At 42.1% G+C, this 25,815-nt stretch overlaps 1 protein-coding gene across 3 annotated transcripts in view; it reads right to left on the bottom strand.

Moving 5' to 3' along the window:
- Positions 1 to 15,286: 15,286 nt before the first annotated feature.
- Positions 15,287 to 25,815, bottom strand: part of NOX4 (NADPH oxidase 4) — a 284,105-nt gene continuing 273,576 nt past the window's right edge. For all 3 annotated transcript variants that reach the window (XM_069759250.1, XM_069759251.1, XM_069759252.1), the window contains one exon: positions 15,287 to 18,791. In XM_069759250.1, coding sequence (XP_069615351.1) covers positions 18,671 to 18,791 — 121 coding nt within the window. In that variant the 3' untranslated portion in view covers positions 15,287 to 18,670. The remainder of the gene's footprint in view (positions 18,792 to 25,815) is intronic.

Below are 25,815 nucleotides of genomic sequence, written 5' to 3'. Positions count from 1 at the left end.
CATCCTCCCTTCGGTGATCACTGCATTCAGGGATTGCTAGGAACCATGTAAACACGGCGAAGACTATGCAGTGAGGAAGTAAGGATCACCTTATTGGCATGCACAATGTAGGTCACTGGAGCAGAAGTCACCGCTGCAGAAGATTTCTGAATACAGTGCCCCCAGAAGGGAGGATGAGGCATGTATTTCTGAGAGAGTGCAGGGCGCACGCACAGGATTCTGGGGCCCTAGCTGATGCTGATGGGAGGGGTAAGTATTACAATGAAAACAGGAGGCAGGGATTTCTTCCAGGCACCGCACGCCCTGGAAGAAATCATTAATATAAATAAAGAATATAACATTTCTCAGCATCAAGACCATTAATATGAGGCATACAGGTAGAACTAGCTAAACATTTCTACTACCTGTATGCCCATATTAATAGGTCATATACCATATATACTTGAGTATAAGCTAACTCGAGTATAAGCCGAGGCACCTAAATTTGCCATGAAATACTGGGTAAACTTGTTGACTCTAGTATAAGCCGGGTATGCATTGTCCCCTCATCCCTATCCTGGTATGCATGGCTCCTCATCCCTGTCCTTGTATGCATGGCTCCCTGTATGCATGGCTCCTTATCCCCATCCTTGAATGCATGACTCCCTGTCCCTATATGCATGGCTCCTTATCCCCATCCTTGTATGCATGGCTCCTTATCCCCTATCCCTGTATGCATGCTTCTATAAAAAAACACATCCAACTTATCTTCCCTGCATGACCTTGCTGCATCTCATTCCGGGGCCAGTAGCTCTTCTTGTGGAGCGGTCATGTGTCACCGCTCATTAAGGTAATGAATATTCACTCCACGCCTATGGGAGTGGAGATAAGTGAATATTCATTGCCTTAATGAGCGGGGGACACGTGATCGCTCAGTCGGAAGAGCTGCTAGCGCCAGCCGGAACGAGATGCAGGGAGGGCATGCAGGGAGGGCACGCAGGGAGGGTTTATAGGATGTGTGTTGGAAGCCGGTGGCTGCGGCTGTAACTGCCCTCTATAAAAGAAATAAAGTGAATATTCATGTCTCTTTAGCAGTGGGCACAGGCATAGCTGCACAGGCATAGCTGCCGCCGCTGGCTCCTGCTGCTCCACCGCTCCCCCTCCCCGCCGCTTTTCTGAGACAATGACTAGTGTATAAACCGAGTGGGGCGTTTTCAGCACAAAAAATGTGCTGAAAAACTCGGTTTATACACGAGTATATAAAGATTCCCATTAATTATAATTAGGTAATAAGGGTATGGTAAAAATAATAGTGGTGATGGACAGGATAATGTAAAAAATGGCATCTGGCATTAAGAATGTTGGAGCAACAAGCAGCTGCAGAAGCATCATCACTGCCACCACTTGCATTTGCCACCACCATCTGGCACAGCTGTCCTGGCAGTATTATTACCGCACTCAGTTTGCCTCCTTTGCCTACAACAAGCATATTATTGGAGAGAAAGCAGAAAATGTTCAGGAATATAAGCCACAAAACTTATCATGTTGATGTAACTGAGATGTTACCTCTGACAGTGACACTGTCAGTTTGAGTCTGTCGTCCTCTACCATAACAGTTAATGTTTTACATTTCAAACTTTCATTTCCTATGGTGTTGGTTTTAAGGGAAATGTGGATATTTTGTTTAGTGTCTCATTGATATAATTTTCTGTTAGTGATGCAATATTTTTGTTTTGTTAGTGTTGGTTCTAACACCATATACCTGTAATAGGCAATTTGCCCTTCCCATTGCCCTCAGTAGATATGGCCCCTTGTTATTATTGTGCAGTACGCACATGCTGGTCTGCGGCCTGGTCCGCCGATGCCTGTACCAGCGGTACTCCGACTTCCGGGTCACGTGGGGCCCCATGTGCTTCCGGTCTTCCGCTGCCCGCTTGGTTGTGGCTCGCCGGATGTAGGGTGATGCCCGGTTACGGGATGCTGCACACAATCTTCACTTGCTATTTAAACTCCATGCCCTGTCATGCCCCCAGAGGAAGGTAACACTACGGAAACGCACGTCGGGGTGGAGGGGTGTCCCTGGGTGTCAGCGTCATCACCTACAAGGTACTATGCAGAGGTATTTTGCGATCTAATGATATCATAAGAATGGGGGATGAGTTTTGTAGGCTACTGTGGTGTACTCGTATTATATATACATCCCCACGTTCTACATCAGAGTGTATTTTTTTGGTTATACTCATACCTGTATATGCCTTGTACAAGGGACATACCCTACCTTGGGCCTTTTTGATGTGGGTATTATCTGGATACCATCTTCTGTTATGCTGTAATGTCTATTGTCTGTGCAAGTCCCCTCTATAATTTGTAAAGCGCTGCGGAATATGTTGGCGCTATATACATAAAATTATTCTAAATAAATAAAATTATTATTTTGGCCCCATTGATTCCGATTGTCTGATGTAATTTGTTCTATATTTTATTTAATAAAGTTGTTATTTTGTTGGATTCTGTGACTGCTTAGTAGTTTCTTGTGTATCCATTTCCAACAATGACCACTTTGTCTTTTCCGCCCCTTAGTTCCCAAAGCTACTATGGGGAACTCTGGATGCTAAGGACAATATTTCAGAACAACAACTTCTTCTAGTTGCTGTATTGAATGAGGTGAATAGTCTGCATTTTAAAATGGATGAAATTGTAGGAAAACGAGAATATGACTCAAATTCCTAGCTTTGTTAGTGGCACTGTTAGAGGGATACTTTTAGTGACATGGAGCTCCTGAGACTTTTGATCCATGGAGTTTATCCCCCTTTTTCTGGTTCATTTGATTTCAGATAAGTTTTCCATCTCTAACTTGTTATTAAGTATGTCTCCTAATGAACCGACTTTAGGAGAAACGCATCAAGATTTGCATACTTAACAGATATAAGTTGTCATACTATAGCTGTTGTTGTTAACCTTACTCTCTATTGGGTCTTATAGTCTCCGATTCAGGGATTTTATACTTTTTATCTGATATGAAATGTTTTCAAGAGTCAGGAAGAACATGTTTTGGGTACATGGTAAATAAAGTCATCATGACCTGGGTAACAGGGGGGGCTACATGAGTTACATTGCTGTAAATGGTATAAAATACTGGTTCTTGTGTGAATAAAGCAGAAAAGTGACTTGCTCACAACCAGTGTGGATTCATTATTTTTGGGCCAAATCTCTTAATTTGGCCTCACTGGTGATCCGGCATATCTGACTTTGGGTCAGAACGAAAATGGCTACAACATTACCATAGGGCCAACTAGGGCATATTAGGGGGAGTCGACGTCGAGCGGGGGCGCCATTTGCGCAGGTCTTAGGATGCCAACCCCCACAGCAAGGTAGGGCATTAACAGTAGTATAGTATGGTTTTTCTAGGTACCCTTGTTGCCGTCATATACAAGCAGACCCTTGACTTTTACTAGGCCTGTGTTAATCCTAATTTTTTGACCGTATTAATGACTATCAGATATATTAACCATTTTCTTGGTCAATGAAAGCAACGTTGCACCAAGATTCTGCACCTATCAATATTGTTGGTCACTTTTCTCCCCCAAAGAATCACCCCGTTATTTCATAGACAGTAGGCTTTATATGACTGTTTAGTGCAATACACTTGGGAATAGGTGCAATTGCCATTTTTTCATTTATACCTTCTTAGCATTACGCTCCCCATTATAATTGGGAACATGTGCAATATATGTGTGTTTACTCACCTGTACTTACACCTTCATTCCCTGTTTATTGCATTTTTTGAATGCACACCTATGACATCTTACGTTTCTGAATCATTGTGTCTGCTGTCTGACTCTTTTTTTCTCCCTCATTTTCGGGCCTACTAGGGCACATTGGGGAGAGTCTACATTGAGTGGGGGCATCACAGAGCAAGTTCTAGAGTGCCAACCTCCGCAGCAAGGTAGAAGATTAATAGTTGGTCATTAGGGTTACCGTACACTTTCGTACTATCGTTTAATGCTTTATTCGGTGATTTGATGTTTTGTGGCATGTATCATATTTGTTTTCAGTGAATCGGGACACTTTTAGTAGTAGCGGAGGTGGTACTAGTACTATGAGTCAAGGCAAATCTAAAGGTGGGAATTAAGAAGAGATACAAGGAGCTCAAAACATTTCCCTTACTGTGGAAATTGTCATCTGAGTCTATGATAACGATTGTGTCATGGGCAGGTGGTAACCAAATCAGGGAGATGAAGAGATGATGTCATCAGAGGAGGAGGATGGTAGCAGTAATGAAAAAACTTTGAGCTGAAGGCCAGCCAAATGATTTTCTAGGGACAGTCATGCTTTATCTACGGTCAGTTCAAGAACTGGTTAAAACTCAACCGTTTGTGAATAAGGCTCAACAGCACCTCAAAGTTCTGATGGTGGTCATGATGGTGGCAAGTCCTATGTGTGTGCATTTTGAGGGTGGGATTTATTTTTCATGTTGCCACTAGTCCAATCTACTGCAGTGTGCAGGCTCTGCAGTTGGAGAATAAGTCTTGGACCTCCTGACATAAATGGACTAGGAACTGCGGCTCTATATCAGCCGGTGAAGCGCCATCAGCTGCCCACGTGGGGCAGAAAATAAACTAGCAATATGAGCCATGCTCAAGTTTCTTCTCATGATTGTCTTTCTGTTAGCTTGCAGTGCCTGGTCATTGTCGTCATTTCCATCATCATCCTCATCTACTGCTTTCTATACGTTCTGGTGTTCCTCCTTTGGAGTCAGTTAGCCATATGTGTGCCCAGTAAACGTGACCCCAACTGCCACATGTTGAAGTTCACTACAGTTGGATATTCTACTGCTTTTTGAGAAATGATGGCATGCATTCAGGCCTGAAGGAAGATACCTAGCTACCATTATTTCTTTAAGGAAGCCATTCCTTCTTTGTATTTTCACGTGGCAGAGACCATGTGCCACTCTTTGGAATTGATGTGTTGCAAGATGCACTCCACCATTAACAGCAGCAGCTACAGTCAGGGACTTTGATGCAAGCTTCAGGAAGAGGAAAGGGTGGCACTCTGACTCGCGTGAGTATCTTGTATAAACTTTTATTTACAGCATTTTATACAATTTTGAGCCAGGGACGGTATTCCTTCAGGACGGCAGCTATTTCGCCCTGGACCCGTTGAAGTGCTAGGACAGCACAAAACGGCCATCGTCCTGAAGGAATACCGTCCCTGGCTCAATATTTTATAAAGTGCTGTAAGAATAAAAGTTTATACAAGGTACTCACGTGAGTCAGTGCCACTCTTTCCTCTTTCTTAAGCTTGCACCAAGGACTTGTTGTCCTCAGCTGGAGCACCTGTACACCACAATACTAGCAAGCTGCTATCAAGTCTCCGCTAAATACTTCTCAAGGTATGCGGTCAGAATGGTGCCATTTTTTTGTCTTTCTTTGTCTGCATTAACATGCAGTTACTTTACTTATCTATTTGGAGTGATACACTACTGCAAGAAAGCCAAGTGTTAACTGGTGACACCACCACACCGGGCGCTGCTTTTGCATCTCCTGCACATTCTCCTTAATAGACATCTCCGTGTCCCAAACACCAACAGGGTGGAACATTGTATTAGATGTAACATTGGATGACTCCTCTTTAAGTACAACTGGGCAACTTAGTAAGCGAGAATGCCAGAAACATTGTGGCTGCCATCCGTTTGGGCATAATACCACATGCTCGCTGAATGGAACATGACATTAAAATGATCTTGAATCTTTTTTTAAACAAATATACCCACTTGGGATTTTATTGCTGTGTTGTCCAAACAATTAGTTTTCTCACAGCTTAAAAAATAAGCCAATACTTCCATGATTATGAGCTATTAGCCTTTTTTTTGTGAATGATTTTTTTTTCAGGTTTTGACTGGGGTGAATTTCCTTGGTAGAACCCTGCGCAGGGCTTAGGTACAATAAGCACACACTTTTTTCAAACAATATATGGTATTCCATGACTACAATTTTATTAACCATCAATCTCACTGTTTTTCTGAATATGAAGATTTTTTGTGCTTTGACTGTTCTGAGTTCCTCCAGGAGGACCCTACGCAGAATTGAACCCTTGCCTGGGTTTGGCATGGACCACAGGCCAAGGCAGGTGAATTCTTAGTAGGTCCCTGGGCAAGAACTTTCGGTCGTTCTTCTGGACATAGACTCAATGACCGAATAGTCACAAAAGAGGGATAATTTAAACACAGACGTTAAAGTTTATTCGAAAATCTTAGCTAATAGGTTAAAAGAAATCTTACCAAAAGTGATAAAACATGACAAATCTGGGTTTATCGAGGGGAGACAAACCTCTGATGCCACCAGGAGATTACTCAACATTCTCAGCAAAATTAACGCCAATGGTACTTCATCTGTCCTGTTGACACTTGATGCCGAAAAGGCGTTTGATCGAATAAATTGGCAGTATCTTAAAATGGTGATGGAGAAATTCGGTTTTGATGATAAATGGCTCACATCGGTATTTGCGCTTTACTCGATACCCAGTGCAAAAATTTACATTAACAACAACTTATCAAAATCCTTCCCAATAAGTAATGGAACTAGACAGGGTTGCCCACTGTCCCCCCTGTTGTTTGCCCTGGCAATTGAACCCTTAGCAGAAATGATTCGTATTAACAAGAATGTTCTAGGAGTGGACATCGGTAACAACCAATATAAAATATCCCTGTTTGCAGACGATATGTTACTAACTCTAACAGACCCCCACAATTCCATTAAAAACCTCCTGGAAATACTTGAGGAATTTTCTAAAATTTCTCTATTTAAAATAAACAATATTAAATCAAAGATACTCCAACTCAATTTACAAGAAGAAACCATTAATTCAATAAAACAAATGGTAGATTTTACCTGGGAGGAGGAACAGATTTCATATTTAGGAATTACTTTTACAAAAAGGGTTAGCGAATTGGCCAAGACTAATGGGGAGAACATTCTTTTAGTAATTAATAAAGATTTTCAATCATGGGGTAAAGTGGGGTTATCGTTGATGGGTAGGGTTCTAGCGGTCAAATCAATGATACTTCCAAAAATTCTGTACATCTTTAGAACATTACCTTTGAAGTTTTCTTCAGAATTTTTCAAAACCTGTCAAAAAAAAATACTGTCTTTTGTCTGGAGTGGGAAAAAAGCCAGAATATCTAGGGACATCCTTTACAAAAGTAAAAGAAATGGTGGATTAGGTCTCCCGAACTTACAAGCATACCACAAAATTAATTTAATAAAACATAGCCAGGGATGATTCAATAAAAAAGATAACCCGGTGTGGCTCGATATGGAGTTGTCTTTAAATAAATCTGATTCTTTGGGAAACCTTCTGATTAAACATACCCTAAATTTAGACAAATATAAACGTAGTCATCTGATTATCTCAGCCATTCTTCAAGCATGGGATAAATTAGCTAAAATCCCGGGGGAAAAAAATAAAACAAAAATTGGGGAAATTCCACCAATTTCATTAATAACCTCTCTATTCGGACAAAAATTTCCAACATTATGGGAACAAAAGGGAGTAAAAAAATTAGGAGACTTGTTGGCAAACAATAAACTACTAAATTTCTCAGAAATCAAACAAAAATGTAATATCCCTTCGTCAGAATTTAATCAGTACCTCATTGTTAAAGAATGCCTTCAGATCTTCATTTCTAAGGCTTCTCCTAAATTCGAACCAATATATTTATTGCTTAGAAATCTTGATCATAAAGTTTTCTGGAGCACTAAGTTCCTATATAATATTTTCAATAAAGACTATGGACAAATGTCTTTGGATGGACAAATGTCTTTGGATGGACAAATGTCTTTTTTCAGCCTTACTAACTATGTTACTATTTATTAGGTTCTGTAGAAGGACGTAGATCTGGGGATTTATTATGATGGAATATAGGCTGAACTGGATGGACAAATGTCGTTTTTCAGCCTTACTAACTATGTTACCATGTTACTATACATTTAAAAAGAACAAATACATAAAAAAATGGGGGAAAACATTAGACCTACAAATAGATGACGAGCAGTGGGAAGAAGCATTAAAAAACACTTATGTCTCTAATATCTCGCTTCCACTCCACGAGACATATTAAAAATTAGTTACAAGGTGGTATTTTACACCAGAAAGAATTACTCATTTCGGCGGAAGCTCTTCACCGTTGTGTTGGAGGGGATGTGGAAACAAGGGGACTTACTTCACATATTTTGGTCATGTCCAAAATTAACAAACCTGTGGAAGCAGGTCTCCAAATACATTAGTACTCTGCTCAATGAGGACTTTGTTTTGACTCCCCAGACGGCTCTCCTATCGGTGGACATCGAAAAATTACATTACTCAATGAGGTTTGTAATAATCCATATCTTTTTGATAGTTAAAAACAAAATTGCAGCGATGTGGAAGAGCTCTGAGGCTCCGAGTTTCCCTGACGTTGTGGACAATCTTAATCTTCACAATTACTTAGATCTTAAATTCGCTATAGCGAATGGATGTTTACAAAAATATGAAAAAAAATGGAATAAATGGAACCTCAGATTCCAAAATCAGTAATCTTTTCGGTGGATTGTGGTGTTGTTGACGATCAAATTAAGACGAGTAACTAAGTTAAAAGTTTTCTTTCTTTATTAGGGCAATTTGTTTCTGGCCTAACTTGGTCAGTGGCCCAAAAAGCAAGGTTATTGCTTATCTGTTAGTTTTGTTCTTGTTTTGTTATTATGTTTCCCCTGCCCCTTCCTCTTCCCCTCCTGTTCCCCTTTTCCCCTTCCCCCCTTCTCCCAACCACTTCCTTTTCTTTGATGTAGATGCATACTAATATTTCACAAATGCATTATATTGGTTTTGTTTAAAAAAATTGTTAATAAAAATTATTTGAAAACAAAAAGAGGGATAATTTCTGGAGCACTTTTATTTTAAAAACCCGTCAATGCGCTGCGTCAGGATGTTGGTTACCATAGTTTATATTAGTTTCATTCACTTATATAGAGCAATTTATTCCATGGCGCTTTACAGACATTATCAGCACTGTCCCCCTCGGGGCTCACAATCTACATTCCTTACCAGTATGTCTTCGGAGTGTGGGAAGAAACCGGAGAACCTGGCGGAAACCCATGCTAACACTGGGAGAAGATACAAGCTTCTTGCAGATGACATTTCTAACTCTGTGTTTGCGACAAAAGGCTTGAAAAGGGGCAGGATTCAGTCCTAGTAGACCCCTAAAGTTTAATAGGAGGCTTTTCAGTACCTGCAATAGTTTTGAAAAATTCGATGCCAGCAAATTTGGATTTCAGAAGATTTGCTAATCTTTAGAACTAGATATTCATATGCTTGTTTTTTTATTACTTTCCTTTCTTACTGCTGTGAAAGAGGTAATTACAGGTCAGGCATCCAGCCATAGCCAGATCCACGTTATGGAGCAGAAATCTCTATATGTGCTCCAATGTGTCCATACCCATACAGAGGCACATGGGTATTCTTTCTCTGACTTATGTCCGCATTATGATGTGATACGGAGGCAAATTAGGTTTGAATAGTGGGGATTCCTTGTGCCCATCTGCCAAGTAATAAAAGATAATTCTACAATTTTGGTAGAAAATCTGAAATAGTACAGATGCTTCTCACAAAATTAGAATATCAACAAAAAGTTAATGTTTTCAATTTTTCAAAACAAAAAGTGAAACATATATTATATTGAGTCATTACAGACAGAGTGATCTATTTCAAGTGTGTATTTCTGTTAATGTGGATGATTATGGCTTACAGCCAATGAAAACCCAAAAGTCATTATCTCAGTAAATTAGAATAACTAACAAAAAACATCTGCAAAGGCTTCCTAAGCCTTTATGAAGGTCAATTAGTCTGTTTCAGCAGGCTCCACAATCATGGGGAAGACTGCAGACTTGACAGATGTCCAGAAGGCAGTCATTGACACACTCCATAAGGAGGTTAAGCCACGAAAGGTCAAAGGTAAAGAAGTGTGGTATCCAAGCATATTAATGGAAAGTTGAGTGGAAGGAAGAACTGTGGTAGAAAAAGGTGGACAAGCAACCGGGATAACCGCAGCCTGGAAAGGATTGTTAAGGAAAGGTCATTCAAAAATTTGGGGGAGATTCACAAGGAGTGGACTGCTGCTGGAGTCATTGCTTCAGGTGCCACCACACACACACACACACACACACGTATCCAGGAAATGGGCTACAAGTGTCTCATTCCATGTGTCAAGCCACTCATGAACAATAGACAACTCCAGAAGTGTCTTACCTGGGCCAAGGAGAAAAAGAACTGGACTGTGGTCAGTGGTCCAAGGCGCTTTCAGATGAAAGTAAATTTTGCATTTCATTTGGAAATCCAGGTCCCAGAGTCTGGATGAAGAGTGGAGAGGCCACAATCCAAGCTGCTTGAGGTCTAGTGTGAAGTCTCCACAAACAGTGATGGTTTGGGGAGCCATGTCATCTGCTGGTGTAGGTCTACTGTGTTTTATCAAGACCAAAGTCAGCGCAGCCGTCTACCAGGAAATTATAGAGCACTTCATGCTTCCCTCTGCAGACAAGCTTTTTGGAGATGAAAATTTCATTCTCCAGCAGGACTTGGCACCTGTCCACACTGCCAAAAGTACCAATACCTGGTTTACAGACAACGGTATCACTGTGCTTGATTGGCAGCAAACTCGCCTGACCTTAACCCCATAGAGAATCTATGGGGTATTGTCAAGAGGAAGATGAGACACCAGACCCAAAAATGCAGATGAGCTGAAGGCTGCTATCAAAGCAACCTGGGCTTCCATAACCCCTCAGCAGCGCCACAGGCTGATCGCCTCCATGCCACACCACATTGATGCAGTAATTGATGCAAAAGGAGCCCTGACCAAGTATTGAGTGAATTTACTGAACATACATTTCAGTAGGCCAACATTTCAGATTTTAACATCATTTTTCAAGCTGGTGTTATAAAGTATTCTAATTTACTGAGATAATGACTTTTGGGTTTTCATTGGCTGTAAGCCATAATCATCAACATTAACAGAAATAAACACGTGAAATGGATCACTCTGTTTGTAATGACTTTATAGAATATATGAGTTTCACCTGTTTGTATTGAAGAACTGAAATAAATTAACTTTTTGATGATATTCTAATTTTGTGAGAATCACCTGTATATAATTTACAGCATTTAATAGCCAAATCAAGAAATTAATGAATAGTTCTCTGGCTGGAAAATGATATTGGAAAGATGCTGAGCAGAGGAGCAGTATCTGTCAGACTTATCACAAGGTCTAACCCCACATTCAATGCACTTATACCATACATATGTGGATTGAAAGGCTCAAGATTGAGATTATTTTACATGAATCCAGAGCAAAGCCTAAATTTACAGCACCAGCAAAAAAGCTAAATGATTGAAAAGGAAAATAATGTCTCAAGAAAGGCCAGTCCTTCTCCGCAGGTCAACAGACGTCTTCTCTCTATTACCTCTTATAGCACCCTGATCCAAATTGTAGTGCTGACTGTCAAGGCAATGTAAACATCGGTGTTGGATGGCATATTTTTGATAACGTTCCCAGACAGCCTCTGGTCCAGAATTTAGTCCCAAATTGGTACCATAATGCCAATTGACAAAGGGCTTGAAAAAGTAATTCCATCCAGTAAAGTTACTAGGACATGCCACCACTAAATCAGAATGATTAGGGAGCAGCTCTGATTTAACGGTGCTGCCCTTTTACTGTTTTTCCCAGAACAGTGCCACCCATGGTTACCTGGCTGTGGAGAGAACTGCAGCACAGCTCCATTCACTTAAACATGGAGTGCTGCAATGTGGTGGGTCATCAGGACACCAGGAGAGGCAGATGCAGCTCCTTCATGGCTAAGATCGGTGGTGGGACCAGAGGTTGGACTTCCAACAATCATATCTGCTATCAAAAGATGGGAATACCCGTTTAGTCTGGTATATTGGGCAGTTCTTCCATCATACCGAAGAGGTCCCAACCCTTTACTCTTGTGTGAAAGTAACTCCACCACCAAACGTGATCAGTGCTGCAGTTTTGCAACAGCTGGAGACCCTTAATTAGCAGATTGCTGCTCAGCATTATATACAGTATTATATTTGCATTTTTAATGGTATTGTGCCATCAATAACGTTACAGGGTTATCTACTACATAAATGGTGGTCCTACCATAAAAAAACCTCACTCACCTATTGGACCTCTGACCCTCCGTCATTTAGGCTAGTTTCACATTTGCGTTAAAAAACGCAGCGTTAAAAACGCATCCGCAGGTGGTTAAAAAAACGCATGTAAACGCGTTCAAACGCTGCGTTTTTTGGACACATGCGTTTTTGTATGTGGTAAAAAAACGCCGCGTTTTTACGCGTTTACATGCGTTTTTTAAAAGCATGATGAGAAATTTCACAAGAGAAAAATCAAGATCCAGACACCGCCAATGGGACTACAGAGGGCGTGTGACATGACTGTGGACCAAAATATGGAAAGATTGTAGCTATCAAAATGTTGTAACGCAAAAAACATTTTTTGGAATAAAAAGCGTCTTTAGCGTGTGACAGCTGCCAATCACAAAAATCAACTAGAAAACCCACTATAAATAGAAATGGCTAGGGTTAGGGTTAGGGTTTGGATCCCTAGGGTTAGGGTTTGGATCCCTTTATCACCTTGATGGGTTAGGGTTAGGATTTGGATCCCTTTATCACCTTGATGGGTTAGGGTTAGGGTTTGGATCCCTTTATCACCTTGATGGGTTAGGGTTAGGGTTTGGATCCCTTTATCACCTTGATGGGTTAGGGTTTGGATCCCTTTATCACCTTGATGGGTTAGGGATAGGGTTAGGGTTTGTATCCCTTTATCACCTTGATGGGATAGGGTTAGGGTTTGGATCCCTTTATCACCTTGATGGGTTAGGGATAGGGTTAGGGTTTGTATCCCTTTATCACCTTGATGGGATAGGGTTAGGGTTTGGATCCCTTTATCACCTTAATGGTGGGGGGTGGCTTATCAGTGTGTAGACTTGTTTTTCCTCTATGGAAACGCATGCATTAAAAAACGCAACAAAACGCATGTGCTAAAAAACGCATGCGCTTACATAGACAACAATACGTTTTTTTGCCGCAACAAAACGCCTCTAGAAATTACTACATGTTGCATTTCCGCCACAAAACGCAAGCATAGAAACGACGCATGCGTCGTGAAACGCGGCAAAACGCATACACATAAAAACGCATGCGTTTTTAATGTTAAATATAGGAAAAAAAAGCATGCGTTTTTTTGCGTTAAAACACAGTGGCAAAAAATGCAAATGTGAAACCAGCCTAACTGCCAGTGTCCCCCACCCGTCTTCGTATTGCTGCCAGTATCCCCCACTAGTCTTAGCTTCATTGGCTGCAGTGGTCACATTCTGTGTGAACTGGAGGAAATAGTCTGCCCCAGTCTGAACACTACACACTTATGTGCCCCCTGTCAGTGGTGTGTAAGAGGGTTAGCAATAGCTCAGAAAGACGTAGTATCAAGTGGGTTGAATTTGCTTAAATTGTTTTTTGTTATATATTTATCCTTATTGCCAGTGTGTGTTTCGGTTTCCTGGAGGTTTAACCTTAAGGCCGGCCTCTGGGAATGGGGAAGGATGTCCAATAAGGGAACCACTGGAAGGCTGCAGGGATATAGTTAGAACACACTGGGTAAGGTACAGTTAAATGTTTGGGAATAGCCCACATGCTGGGAGGGGTTATAGCAAACAAAAAGCTGAAGCTCTTCCTAGATATGGAGTCTCAGACAATGTTGGTGAAAGGTTAAAGTTCGGTTCATGTACAAGCTGCGATGGGCCCGAATAGTATGAAGCTGTCAAACAGCAGGAGGACGCATCGAAAGCCTAGTTCAGATCACTGGATGGTCCGAGGCCTATGGCTCGGAGAAGGCATTGGCGTCCATGTCTCAATCTCTCCTAAGAGGAAGAGGTCGGTCAGGGAAGAGTGAACAGGAACAGTGGCGGGCAACAGAAAAGCTGGGCTGCCGGACGGGGAGTCTTTAGTACCAACAGAAGAAGTTGAGGTGGGAACATAGTAACATAGTAACATAGTAACATAGTTAGTAAGGCCGAAAAAAGACATTTGTCCATCCAGTTCAGCCTATATTCCATCATAATAAATACCCAGATCTACGTCCTTCTACAGAACCTAATAATTGTATGATACAATATTGTTCTGCTCCAGGAAGACATCCAGGCCTCTCTTGAACCCCTCGACTGAGTTCGCCATCACCACCTCCTCAGGCAAGCAATTCCAGATTCTCACTGCCCTAACAGTAAAGAATCCTCTTCTATGTTGGTGGAAAAACCTTCTCTCCTCCAGACGCAAAGAATGCCCCCTTGTGCCCATCACCTTCCTTGGTATAAACAGATCCTCAGCGAGATATTTGTATTGTCCCCTTATATACTTATACATGGTTATTAGATCGCCCCTCAGTCGTCTTTTTTCTAGACTAAATAATCCTAATTTCGCTAATCTATCTGGGTATTGTAGTTCTCCCATCCCCTTTATTAATTTTGTTGCCCTCCTTTGTACTCTCTCTAGTTCCATTATATCCTTCCTGAGCACCGGTGCCCAAAACTGGACACAGTACTCCATGTGCGGTCTAACTAGGGATTTGTACAGAGGCAGTATAATGCTCTCATCATGTGTATCCAGACCTCTTTCAGTTCTGGCAAACAGAACAGTTCGGGCAAACCGGAGGCAGGACCTGGTAACATACTGTTTAACGGAAATAACAACCGGAGGGCTTCATGCCACAGCCAAATGTATCTGAACTGTATAGTATAACCAAACCTGCTGAATCGGACCCAAGGTCTCTGTGTGTGTATTACAAATCTCGGACCCAAGGATGGAGATGTAGCAGAGGCTTCCGGCCCACAAGTCAGTACACAGGAGTAGGGTTCCTGTTTACAGAAGGGGTTTCAGGATGAAGAGAAGTCAGATTCAGCCCACACCATCGGCCCTGAACCCCCTTAAAGTGGAGGGCAAGAAATCAGTGGAGGACACCAGTAGCAGTACAGAGGAACGACGGAGATCCGACATGTGAGTATTTTATGTTACGACCACCGTGGACTCATTTTTTAACTAAGCAAAAGTAATGTAAAATCTCTTTATTTGAAAAGCTTTAGCATGTGTGATATATATCTACAACAAAACTATGCTCCTTATAGCCAAACATCTCCGCATGCAATAAAAGGCGTCCAAATAAGAACCAATAAAACAAAACTCTAAGTAATAACATTTAGGTGCAAACAAAAAAAAAGAAAAATACATATAATGCCCAAAACATCCCAAATGTCCATAATTTAGCCCAAATTGGATTCCATGAACAGTACAGGCAAAATTCTTAATCGGCTAGTTTGTTGTGAAGATAGTGACAGAGTAACAGTGTACCAGCCTCTCCTGATCCTATTATTCAGGTTGATCCTTTTAGGTGTCGAATGTCGTCCGACTTTTCAGCCAATTCATAACAAAAGATTAATGCCATAGATTTGTGTTATTATCTTTACAACCCCTTTAAGCCACTTATGGTGTCAGTCACGAAGTCCAACTACTATGGCCACCTCTGTTTTTCTTCAGTTTTTCTTATGGCCACTTTTAGATGATTTCTATCTTTGGTTCATACGTCCTCTGTTTTTTTTATCGAATTACAGTACAGTGACCTTCAAATTAACTTTTTCATTAGGGTTATCAGATCTTTGCTTTTCCCAACACGGAGCTCCAAATCCTCGGCATAGACAAATAATTACAGGCTGAGGACAACTTTAGACTAAAATGATATTGTTCATTTGTGTTCTAAATGAAGAATCACAGATACATCCCACTTTTCTACCTATTCACTTGGCTAAACGTATAATGTCCCATGATGGGTACGTGAGGTGACCAATTGACCATCTATCAAAACATGACTTTGTGATACTCTGTTTGGAGATGTTTACGATATGTGTGTCACTGTCTATACATCGCCACCCAGTGGTCATTCTGTGAATTGTTGCCTGTTAATGAGTTTGCTAGCATGTAGAGGTATCTAGCTATTGAATTTGTATTGTCGGCTTAAATTTGTGAAAAGCTAAATGGTGAACACATTGGTAACTAAATTTTCATTGAAAACCTTTATTACGACAACAGTAATATTTTGCAGCTTTGAAATCTGTAGCTCGTTCTCACAGCTGATAGTGCTGCCTTGGATCAGAGAGTACACAGAAATGGCGGTGTCTGCTCGCCCTCCTCATCTTCTTTCTATGGTGGAGACAGGAGCAGCAAAAGTTGATACAAGGTGGATCTGTGTGGAAAGTGGGGTGGAGCATCTAAGGTATCAGAGAGGGCAGATCACACAGACGGACATAGGAAGGAAAGACGTTTGCAGTGGAAGGAAAAGATCATTTAAACTGTTTGAGTGTCGAAAGAACAGAGCACCCATGGTAGACTTTCCAGGGAAAAGAGGGAGAAATTACACACTCTTTAGCAGCAGTGTCTACCAGGAAGAAAAGATCCTCCATAGGCTATAAGAGGGGAATTCACACCTGAAGAAGAATTTACACACATAATTCATATCCACACTCATATATTAGGTTCTGTAGAAGGACGTAGATCTGGGGATTTATTATGATGGAATATAGGCTGAACTGGATGGACAAATGTCTTTTTTTGGCCTTACTAACTATGTTACTATGTTACTATATTACTGAGAAGGACATTTCCATAGGAGAAAGTCTAAAAGTAGGAGCAGCCCCCTCCTCTGATAAGCAGCTTACTGTCAGTGGACAATGTGCATAGAGAGCTGTGGTGTGGGTGGGTCAGCTGTGGTGTGGGTGTGGTCAGCTGTGGTGCGGTCAGCTGTGGTGTGGGTGTGGTCAGCTGTGGTGCGGTCAGCTGTGGTGTGGGCGTGGTCAGCTGTGGTGTGGGCGTGGTCAGCTGTGGTGTGGGCGGGGGCAGCTTTCTCAGCTCTGCTTCTTGCTACATCTAAAACCTCTGATTGTATTGCAACTGCTGCACCCAGTAAATGAAGTGACACATCACTGGCATCGACGTCTCTTATCCTACATTATGCTGCTCTCAGGTGCGGTAGCAAAAACCTTGTGACCGATTCCCTTTAGGTGTCCTTTGGCTTTGAAGGGTTGTCCACTAATGGGAAAACCACTTCTGAAGTGCCCGATTTCCCCAGTAAAATTAGGAAAAGTCTTTACTCATCTCCTGCTGCATCGGCACCATTCAGTCCCGGGTCTCCCAGCATTCGTATGACATTGTTATGTCACATAAGAACTGCAGGCAATCATCAGCTGCTGACTGTCTGCAGCCTCTACTATATCAAATTATTTATGAGCTACATCCTGGCTGCATTAGTCATATGACACAACAATGGGGCGTCACACACTGGGATCATCAAAAAGAAAGAAAAGACGTGGCAACACTCACCAGTCCTGTGAAGCGGATATGAGTCCTTTTAATTAAACATCGGTGAAACCATCTTCACAGCACGGGGGAGAGGAGAGGAAAGGAGGTGAGCGGGGAGAGGACAACAGCCGTTTCGCGCCCACACCGGCGCTTCTACATTGGTAAGAACAATGTCGCTGCAGGGGGTGCGTATACTGCACATTGGTTTAATTTGCCGAACAGATTATTTTCTATGGTCCCTGAATTATAAAACATTTGCAGCCTGCCACAAACCACTAGAGGGTGCTTACTGCATACTGATTATACACTGAAATAAATGATGAAACCTCATACTGTGAGCTCCCTCTAGTGGAGGCGGCAGGCAGACAGAATTGTATGCCTATCCAAGTCTTGTCATTGCCGAAGATTTGAAGCTCCGTATCTGAAAAAGTAACTCTGTCCACTGCAAACAAATATTACTAAATTAGCACAGACCTAATACCATATGATTATAAAAGGGGGACATGCACTTTAAAGGAGCACACTGGGTAAAATAAGACTGCGCAGCCAGAGATAGTGTCGAAAACCCCTATACCCCTCAAGACCTGCGCTATGCGAAACATATTTTATTAGTTTTGCCTGGAATATTCCTCCAGGCAAAATAATTCAACGAGAGACCAGAAGAAAAATTGCGATCTACAGTATTTGTAACATCTGCGATCAACATGTACAAGCGGGCACATTAATGTTGCTCATAGATGGGACCACGTCATATAATATAATATAGAAAAACACAATAAAAGATAATGGCGTGAAAATAATGCATAATAAAAAGTGAAATATTAAATACTTTTGCAATTAAAAATTGACTTATCTATTCAACTCCATTTACTAAGAGGTATCAGTAAGTAACCTACATAGAACTGATGTGGATTGCATAGAAGTGCCATCTTAGGAGGCTTCATAAAGGTTCAAGTGCTTTCAAACTATAAGACAAACTAAGGTCTACGTTGGTCTATTGACACGTTGTGGTCACATTGCATTTTTTGCCACAATTGATGACCGAGAGGTATGCATCGACGTTATGTCAAGTCTGTAAAAACGAAAAACATAAATAAGCCACAAGTGATGAGGTTGTGTAGATCGTCATCTCTTCATCACGCGGCTCTGATGTCCAGAGAAAGTGATTGCTCCATCTTGATCTCAGTTGATTAATGCTCTTTGGTTGGTGATAATTGCACTTCATCCCTTGTTCGAGTATTTCCGTTCAGCTAAAGGATTCCTTGTTATATTCAAATCTGGTCCCGTAGGCATTGGGGCGGTTGCAGAGTTTATGAAGGTCTTTAGAAAGACCTTTGGGTCCACAGCAGAAAACCCCAACTGACTTCCTAAGAAAATACAAAGATTTTGGTATTTAAGACTTAAAGCTTGGCCAACATCATAGAAAGAACCTCAAACATATATTTCTCTGGAACTTCAGCCTTCATACATATCATTGAGACATTTGGAAGGTGTTGAGGGACTATAACTTTTAACCCTAACTAAAAGTATTTTTGTGGTCTTCTTCTACCCCTACTTCTGTAATGTTCCACCATGGAACATCTTGTTTGTTCCTGGTCATCAGGAGCCCAACATTATTGTAACCCCACACTACGCCTGATGTAGTTTATTGGTGCTGAGCATGGTTTCATGGTGTTGTCATGAGGAAGGACCAAGAAGAGGAGATGATATAATGAAATACTGGCAGGAAGTGAAAAATATGTGGCTGAAACTGTTGGTCCAACAAGTTGAAGGCCGAGAAGGAGTTCAAATGAAAAACATTATTCTACTCACATTTTGTAGGCCTCCATCTGATTTCTTATGCCAACTCCTCTGTAGCTCCCAGGTTCCCCACACGGATCTTTGGTTCTTCCCTCACTGAGGCCGATGTGGTCGCACGCCTTTGACATGGTTCGTACCCCAGTGATGGATAAACCAAAGACCCTGTGAGATGAATGGCCACTGAGGCTTTATAAAGATAGGCGAGGACCTAGGATGGATAAATATAATGTGTTTTTTTTTATCTTATCCCCCCCTACCTTATTTGTTGTTTTATGATTATGACCTGAAGAGGCCTCTGAGCACAATAACAGCAATCTGGAAACTTTTTGATTTGGATTGTTGAAGGTTGAGCTGCAATGCAACACACAACTTCTAGACAGTGGTGGCACTATTGAAAAAAGATCTGATATGTTTCTCTAATCCCAGACAACCCCATTATACAGTTGAAACCAGAAGTTTCCATCCACTATAGAAAAAGACACATCTGCATGTTTTTCTCAATATTTGACAAGAAACCAAAATACACATTTCCCATTTTAGGTCAATTAGGATTACCATACCATAATTATTAATATTTGCCAAATGACAGAATAATGAGAGAGAGAATGTTTTAAGTAATTTTTATTACTTAAGGCAAAGTCAAAAGTTTGCATACACTAAGATTGCTATGCTTTTAAACAATTCAGGACTGCCCTTATAATGTCATGTGTTTGGAAGCTTCTGTTTTTTTTTGGCAACATCTGAGTTAATAAGAGACACATCTGTGGATGTATTTTAATGCACACCTGACACATACTGCTTCTTTGTGTAATATCATGGAAAAGTCTCAAGAAATCAGCCAAGATATCAGGAAGAGAATTGTGGACTTGCAAAGTCTGGCTCATCCTTGAGTACAATTTCAAGACACCAGAAGGTGCCTCGTTCACCTGTACAAACATTTATACGCAAGTATAAACAGGATGGGAATGTCCAGCCATCATACTGCTCAGGAAGGAGATGGGTTCTGTGTCCCAGAGATGAACATGCTTTGGTCCGACATCTTCATATCAACCAAGGACAAATGCAAAAGACCTTGTGAAGATGATGATGGAAGCTGATAAGATTGTGTCAATATCCACAGTTAGGCCAGTACAATATCAACATGTTCTGAAAGGCCACTCTGCCAGTAAGCAGTCATTACTCCAAAAGAAAGATAAAAAAAGCAGATTAATGTTTGCACATGCAAACAGGAACAAAGACCTTCATTTTTGGAGACATGTCCTGTGGTCTGATGAAACTAAAATTGAACTTGTTTTCCTCGTTTGGAGGAAAAAGGGAGAAGCTTGGAAACCTAAGAAAACCATTGTAACGGGGTCTAACAAGCTGGGGTACCTCTTTCAGTACCACCCCGTTTTTCAGGAGGTCCACTCTGCTTTTGCTGGATTCTGAATGAAGGATGCTGGCTGGAATTCCTTGGTTACATGATAGCATATAAAAGCTGACTGCTACCCCACGTATTTCCAGTCTAAAAGAACTCACTTTATTTACAGCACACAGAATATATAATACAGATACACAGGGCAGGCCAATAGAAAAAGCAGGCCAGACATACATTACAATAGCCGCAGGGGGCCGGTGCCTGCTGATATTTACTGGGGGAATTACAAAGGCGGGGGAGGTCAGAAGGAGAATATCTTGTTGATCAGGGGCGCAGCCTGTGGACTGATGCATTTCACATGGAAACTATTATACATACATATACTGCATAACATATTCTTGGTGCTGGGGGTTCTGTAACACGGCTCCCCTTTTCAGCGACGCGATCGGCATACACAGTCTGATCCTTAACGGATCGGTTTGGGGATAACCAAAATTTATGGGGTTAGTACAAGTTCCGTTTGTCGACTTAGTCCATCGGCATTACCGTTTTGTTTGCCAGGTCTGTAGTGGATGGTGAAGTCCAGAGGTTGTAGGGCTAAACTCCACCGCAGTAATCTGGCATTGTCTCCGGAGACCCGATTAAGCCAGACTAGGGGATTATGGTCCGTTAGGAGGGAAAACTGTCGTCCATACAAATATGGTTGTAACTTTTTGAGTGCCCATACTATTGCCAGGCACTCCTTCTCGATGGCCGCATAGCTCACTTTTCAGGGGTCAGTAGTTTCTGACTCAGATAAGCTACCGGGTGCTCTTGGCCGTCCGGCCCGACTTGGCTTAGTACTGCCCCCAATCCAAACATAGAAGCGTCTTTGTGAACAAGGAAACGTTTAGTTTGATCGGGTGCTGCCAATACTGTTGTGAATTCCGCTCTTTTGCTCCATCCGGTGGTTGTAAGTGGCACTTTTGTGAGTTCTGCTCTTGGGCTCCCTCTTGTGGTTTCTAGTGGTATGGCTGCTCCTTGGAGTTAGCTGTCATCAGCTGCCTCCACTTATCTTCTCGTCTGCTCGACTATTTAGGTCTGGCTCTGTCTTCAGCCAGTGCCACTTGTAAATGGTTTCTGGTTGGATTCACATCTCTTTGGAGTTCCCTGTTATCCTGACCAGCTCAGCTAAGCTAAGTTTTTGCTTGCTCTTTTCTGTCCATAGATTGTGGACTTATCCATTCGGTGCTTTCTATGTTTGTCCAGTTTATCAGTGTGAATTTATTCTGTCTTGCTGGAAGATCTGGGAGGCAGATTTGCCCTCCACACCTTTAGTCAGGTGTGGAGTTTTTTTTGTAAACTCTCCGTGGATTTTTGTAGTGTTTTATACTGACCGCACAGTATTCCATACTGACCGCACAGTATTCCATCCTGTCCTATCTATTTAGCTAGACTGGTCTCCTGTGCTCATCCTAGTTTCATTCTGTGTATGTCTTTTCCCTCTCCACTCACAGTCATTATTTGTGGGGGGCTAATCTATCCTTTGGGGATTTTCTCTGAGGCAAGATAGTTTTCCTGCTTCTTTCTTTAGGGGTAGTTAGCTCTTAGGCTGTGACGAGATGCCTAGGGAGAGTTAGGAGCATTCCACGGCTACTTCTAGTGTTGTGTTGAGCTTAGGGACTGCGGTCAGTACAGTTACCATGTTCTTCAGAGCTCGTTCCATGTTGCTCCTAGACCACCGTATCATGACAGTACAAGTGGCCAAAAATGAATTGAATGCATCTCAAAAGAAGGAAAAGAAAGTTCTGAACCATTTTTTTTTTCTGTGCTTTGGTTTGTCTTTTTTTTTTTTTTTCCTCTTGATATCTGGGTGGTTCAGGATATATGCTTTGGCATGGATGTTCAGGGTTTGTTTTCTCGTGTGGATCAACTTGCTGCAAGGGTACAGAGTATACAGGAGTACGTTGTCCAGACTCCGGCTTTAGAGCCCAGAATTCCTACTCCTGATTTGTTTTTTGGGGACAGATCCAAGTTTTTGAACTTTAAAAATAACTGCAAATTGTTTTTTGCTTTGAAACCCCGTTCTTCTGGTGATCCCATTCAGCAAGTAAAAATCATCATATCCTTACTGCGTGGTGACCCTCAAGACTGGGCTTTTTCTCTTGAAACAGGGGATCCGGCATTATTGAATGTAGATGCATTTTTTCAAGCGCTCGGATTATTGTATGACGGACCTAATTCTGTGGATCATGCAGAAAAAACCCTGTTGGCCTTGTGTCAAGGTCAGGAAGCGGCAGAGTTATACTGCCAGAAATTTAGAAAATGGTCTGTGCTCACTAAATGGAATGAAGAGGCTCTGGCTGCTATTTTCAGAAAAGGTCTTTCTAAAACCCTTAAAGATGTTATGGTGGGCTTTCCTACGCCTGCCGGTTTGAGCGAATCTATGTCTCTAGCCATTCAGATTGATCGGCGTCTGCGCGAGCGCAAAGCTGTGCACCATATGGCAGTATCCTCTGAGCATAGTCCTGAACCTATGCAATGTGATAGGATTTTGACTAGAATAGAATGGCAGGAATTCAGACGTCAGAATAGGCTGTGTTTTTACTGTGGTGATTCGGCTCATGTTATCTCTGATTGCCCTAAGCGTACTAAGAGAGTCGCTAGGTCTGTTACCATTAGAACTATACAGCCTAAATTTCTCTTATCTGTGACCCTGATTTGCTCATTGTTGTCCTTTTCTGTCATGGCATTTGTGGATTCAGGCGCTGCCCTGAACTTAATGGACTTAGAATTCGCCAGGCGCTGTGGTTTTTCCTTGCAGCCTTTGCAGAGCCCTATTCCTTTGAGGGCCATTGATGCTACACTCTTGGCCAAGGATAAACCTCAGTACTGGACACAGATGACTATGTACATGGCTCCTGCACATCAGGAAGATTGCCGTTTTCTTGTGTTGCATAACCTGCATGATGTTGTTGTACTGGGTTTTCCATGGTTACAGGAACATAATCCGGTACTGGATTGGAAAACTATGTTGGTGACTAGTTGGGGTTGTCGAGGAGTACATAGTGACGTTCCTTTGATGTCAATTTCCTCTTCCCCCTCTTCTGAGGTCCCTGAGTTTTTGTCGGATTTCCAGGATGTAGTTGATGAGCCCAAGTCCAGTTCCCTTCTCCCACATAGGGACTGTGATTGTGCTATTAACTTGATTCCTGGTTGTAAGTTCCCTAAGGGACGACTTTTCAATCTGTCTGTGCTACAGCATGCCGCCATGCGGAGCTATGTTAAGGAATCTTTGGAGAAAGGGCATATTCGGCCGTCTTCGTCACCATTGGGAGCTGGTTTCTTTTTTGTTGCTAAGAAGGATGGCTCCTTGAGACCCTGTATTGATTATCGTCTTCTTAATAAAATCACTGTCAAATTCCAATACCCCTTGGCTTTGCTTACTGATTTGTTTGCTCAGATTAAGGGGGCTAGTTGGTTTACTAAGATTGACCTCCAAGGGGCATATAATCTTGTTCATATTAAACAGGGTGACGAATGGAAAACTGCATTTAATACGCCCGAAGGCCATTTTGAATACCTTGTGATGCCATTTGGGCTCTCTAATGCTCCATCTGTGTTCCAGTCTTTCATGCATGATATTTTCCGCAATTATCTTGATAAATTCATGGTCGTATATTTGGATGATATTTTGATTTTTCCGATGATTGGGAGTCTCATGTGAAGCAGGTCAGGATGGTGTTCCAGATACTTCGTGATAATGCTTTATTTGTGAAGGGGTCTAAGTGCCTATTCGGAGTTCAGAAGGTCTCTTTTTTGGGTTTTATTTTTTCTCCCTCGTCTATAGAAATGGATCCTGTTAAGGTCCAAGCTATTCGTGACTGGATCCAACCCACATCTGTGAAGGGTCTTCAAAAATATTTGGGCTTTGCTAATTTCTATCGCCGTTTCATTGCCAATTTTTCCAGTGTGGTTAAGCCCCTTACTGATTTGACGAAGAAAGGCGCTGATGTGACGAATTGGTCCTCTGAGGCTGTTGAGGCCTTTCAGGAGATTAAACGCCGATTTACTTCTGCCCCTGTGTTGCGTCAACCGGATGTTTCTCTTCCTTTTCAGGTTGAGGTCGACGCTTCTGAGATTGGTGCAGGGGCCGTTTTGTCTCAGAGGGAGTCTGATGGTTCTTTGATGAAACCGCGTGCTTTTTTTTCCAGAAAGTTTTCGCCTGCGGAACGCAATTATGATGTCGGCAATCAGGAGTTGTTGGCTATGAAGTGGGCGTTTGAGGAGTGGCGACATTGGCTTGAGGGAGCTAAACACCGTGTTGTGGTCCTGACCGATCATAAGAATCTGATTTACCTCGAGTCGGCCAAGCGGCTGAATCCTAGATAGGCTCGATGGTCCCTGTTTTTCTCCCGTTTTGATTTTGTGGTCTCATATCTTCCAGGATCTAAGAATGTTAAAGCTGATGCCCTCTCTAGGAGTTTTTCACCTGGTTCTCCTGGAGTCCTTGAGCCGGTTGGCATTCTTAAGGAGGGGGTAATTCTTTCTGCTATCTTCCCTGATTTGCGGCGGGTGCTTCAGGAATTTTAGGCTGATAGGCCTGACCGCTGTCCAGTGGGGAAGCTGTTTGTTCCTGATAGATGGACAAGTAAGGTAATTTCTGAGGTTCATTGTTCAGTGTTGGCTGGTCATCCTGAGATTTTTGGTACCAGAGATTTGGTTGCTAGGTCCTTTTGGTGGCCTACCTTGTCGCGCGATGTGCGTGCTTTTGTGCAGTCCTGTGGGACTTGCGCCCGGGCCAAGCCTTGCTGTTCCCGCCCTAGTGGGTTTCTTTTGCCTTTGCCAGTCCCTGAGAGGCCCTGGACGCATATATCCATGGATTTTATTTTGGATCTTCCTGTTTCCCAGAAGATGTCTGTTATCTGGGTTGTTTGTGACCGGTTCTCTAAAATGGTCCATCTGGTACCTTTGCCTAAGTTGCCTTCCTCCTCAGATCTGGTTCCATTATTTTTTCAGCATGTGGTTCGTTTGCATGGCATTCCGGAGAATATTGTGTCTGACAGAGGTTCTCAGTTTGTCTCTAGATTTTGGCGGGCCTTTTGTGCTAGGATGGGCATTGATTTGTCTTTTTCTTCGGCGTTTCATCCTCAGACTAATGGCCAAACTGAGCGAACTAATCAGACCTTGGAGACCTATTTGAGATGCTTTGTGTCTGCTGATCAGGATGATTGGGTGTCTTTCTTGCCGTTGGC

The sequence above is a fragment of the Ranitomeya imitator genome, chromosome 3 (assembly GCF_032444005.1).
Source record: "Ranitomeya imitator isolate aRanImi1 chromosome 3, aRanImi1.pri, whole genome shotgun sequence".
Classification (NCBI taxonomy): Eukaryota; Metazoa; Chordata; class Amphibia; order Anura; family Dendrobatidae; genus Ranitomeya; species Ranitomeya imitator.
The sequence above is the reverse complement of the archived record's forward strand: the minus strand, read 5'-3'. Positions and strand labels throughout refer to the sequence as shown.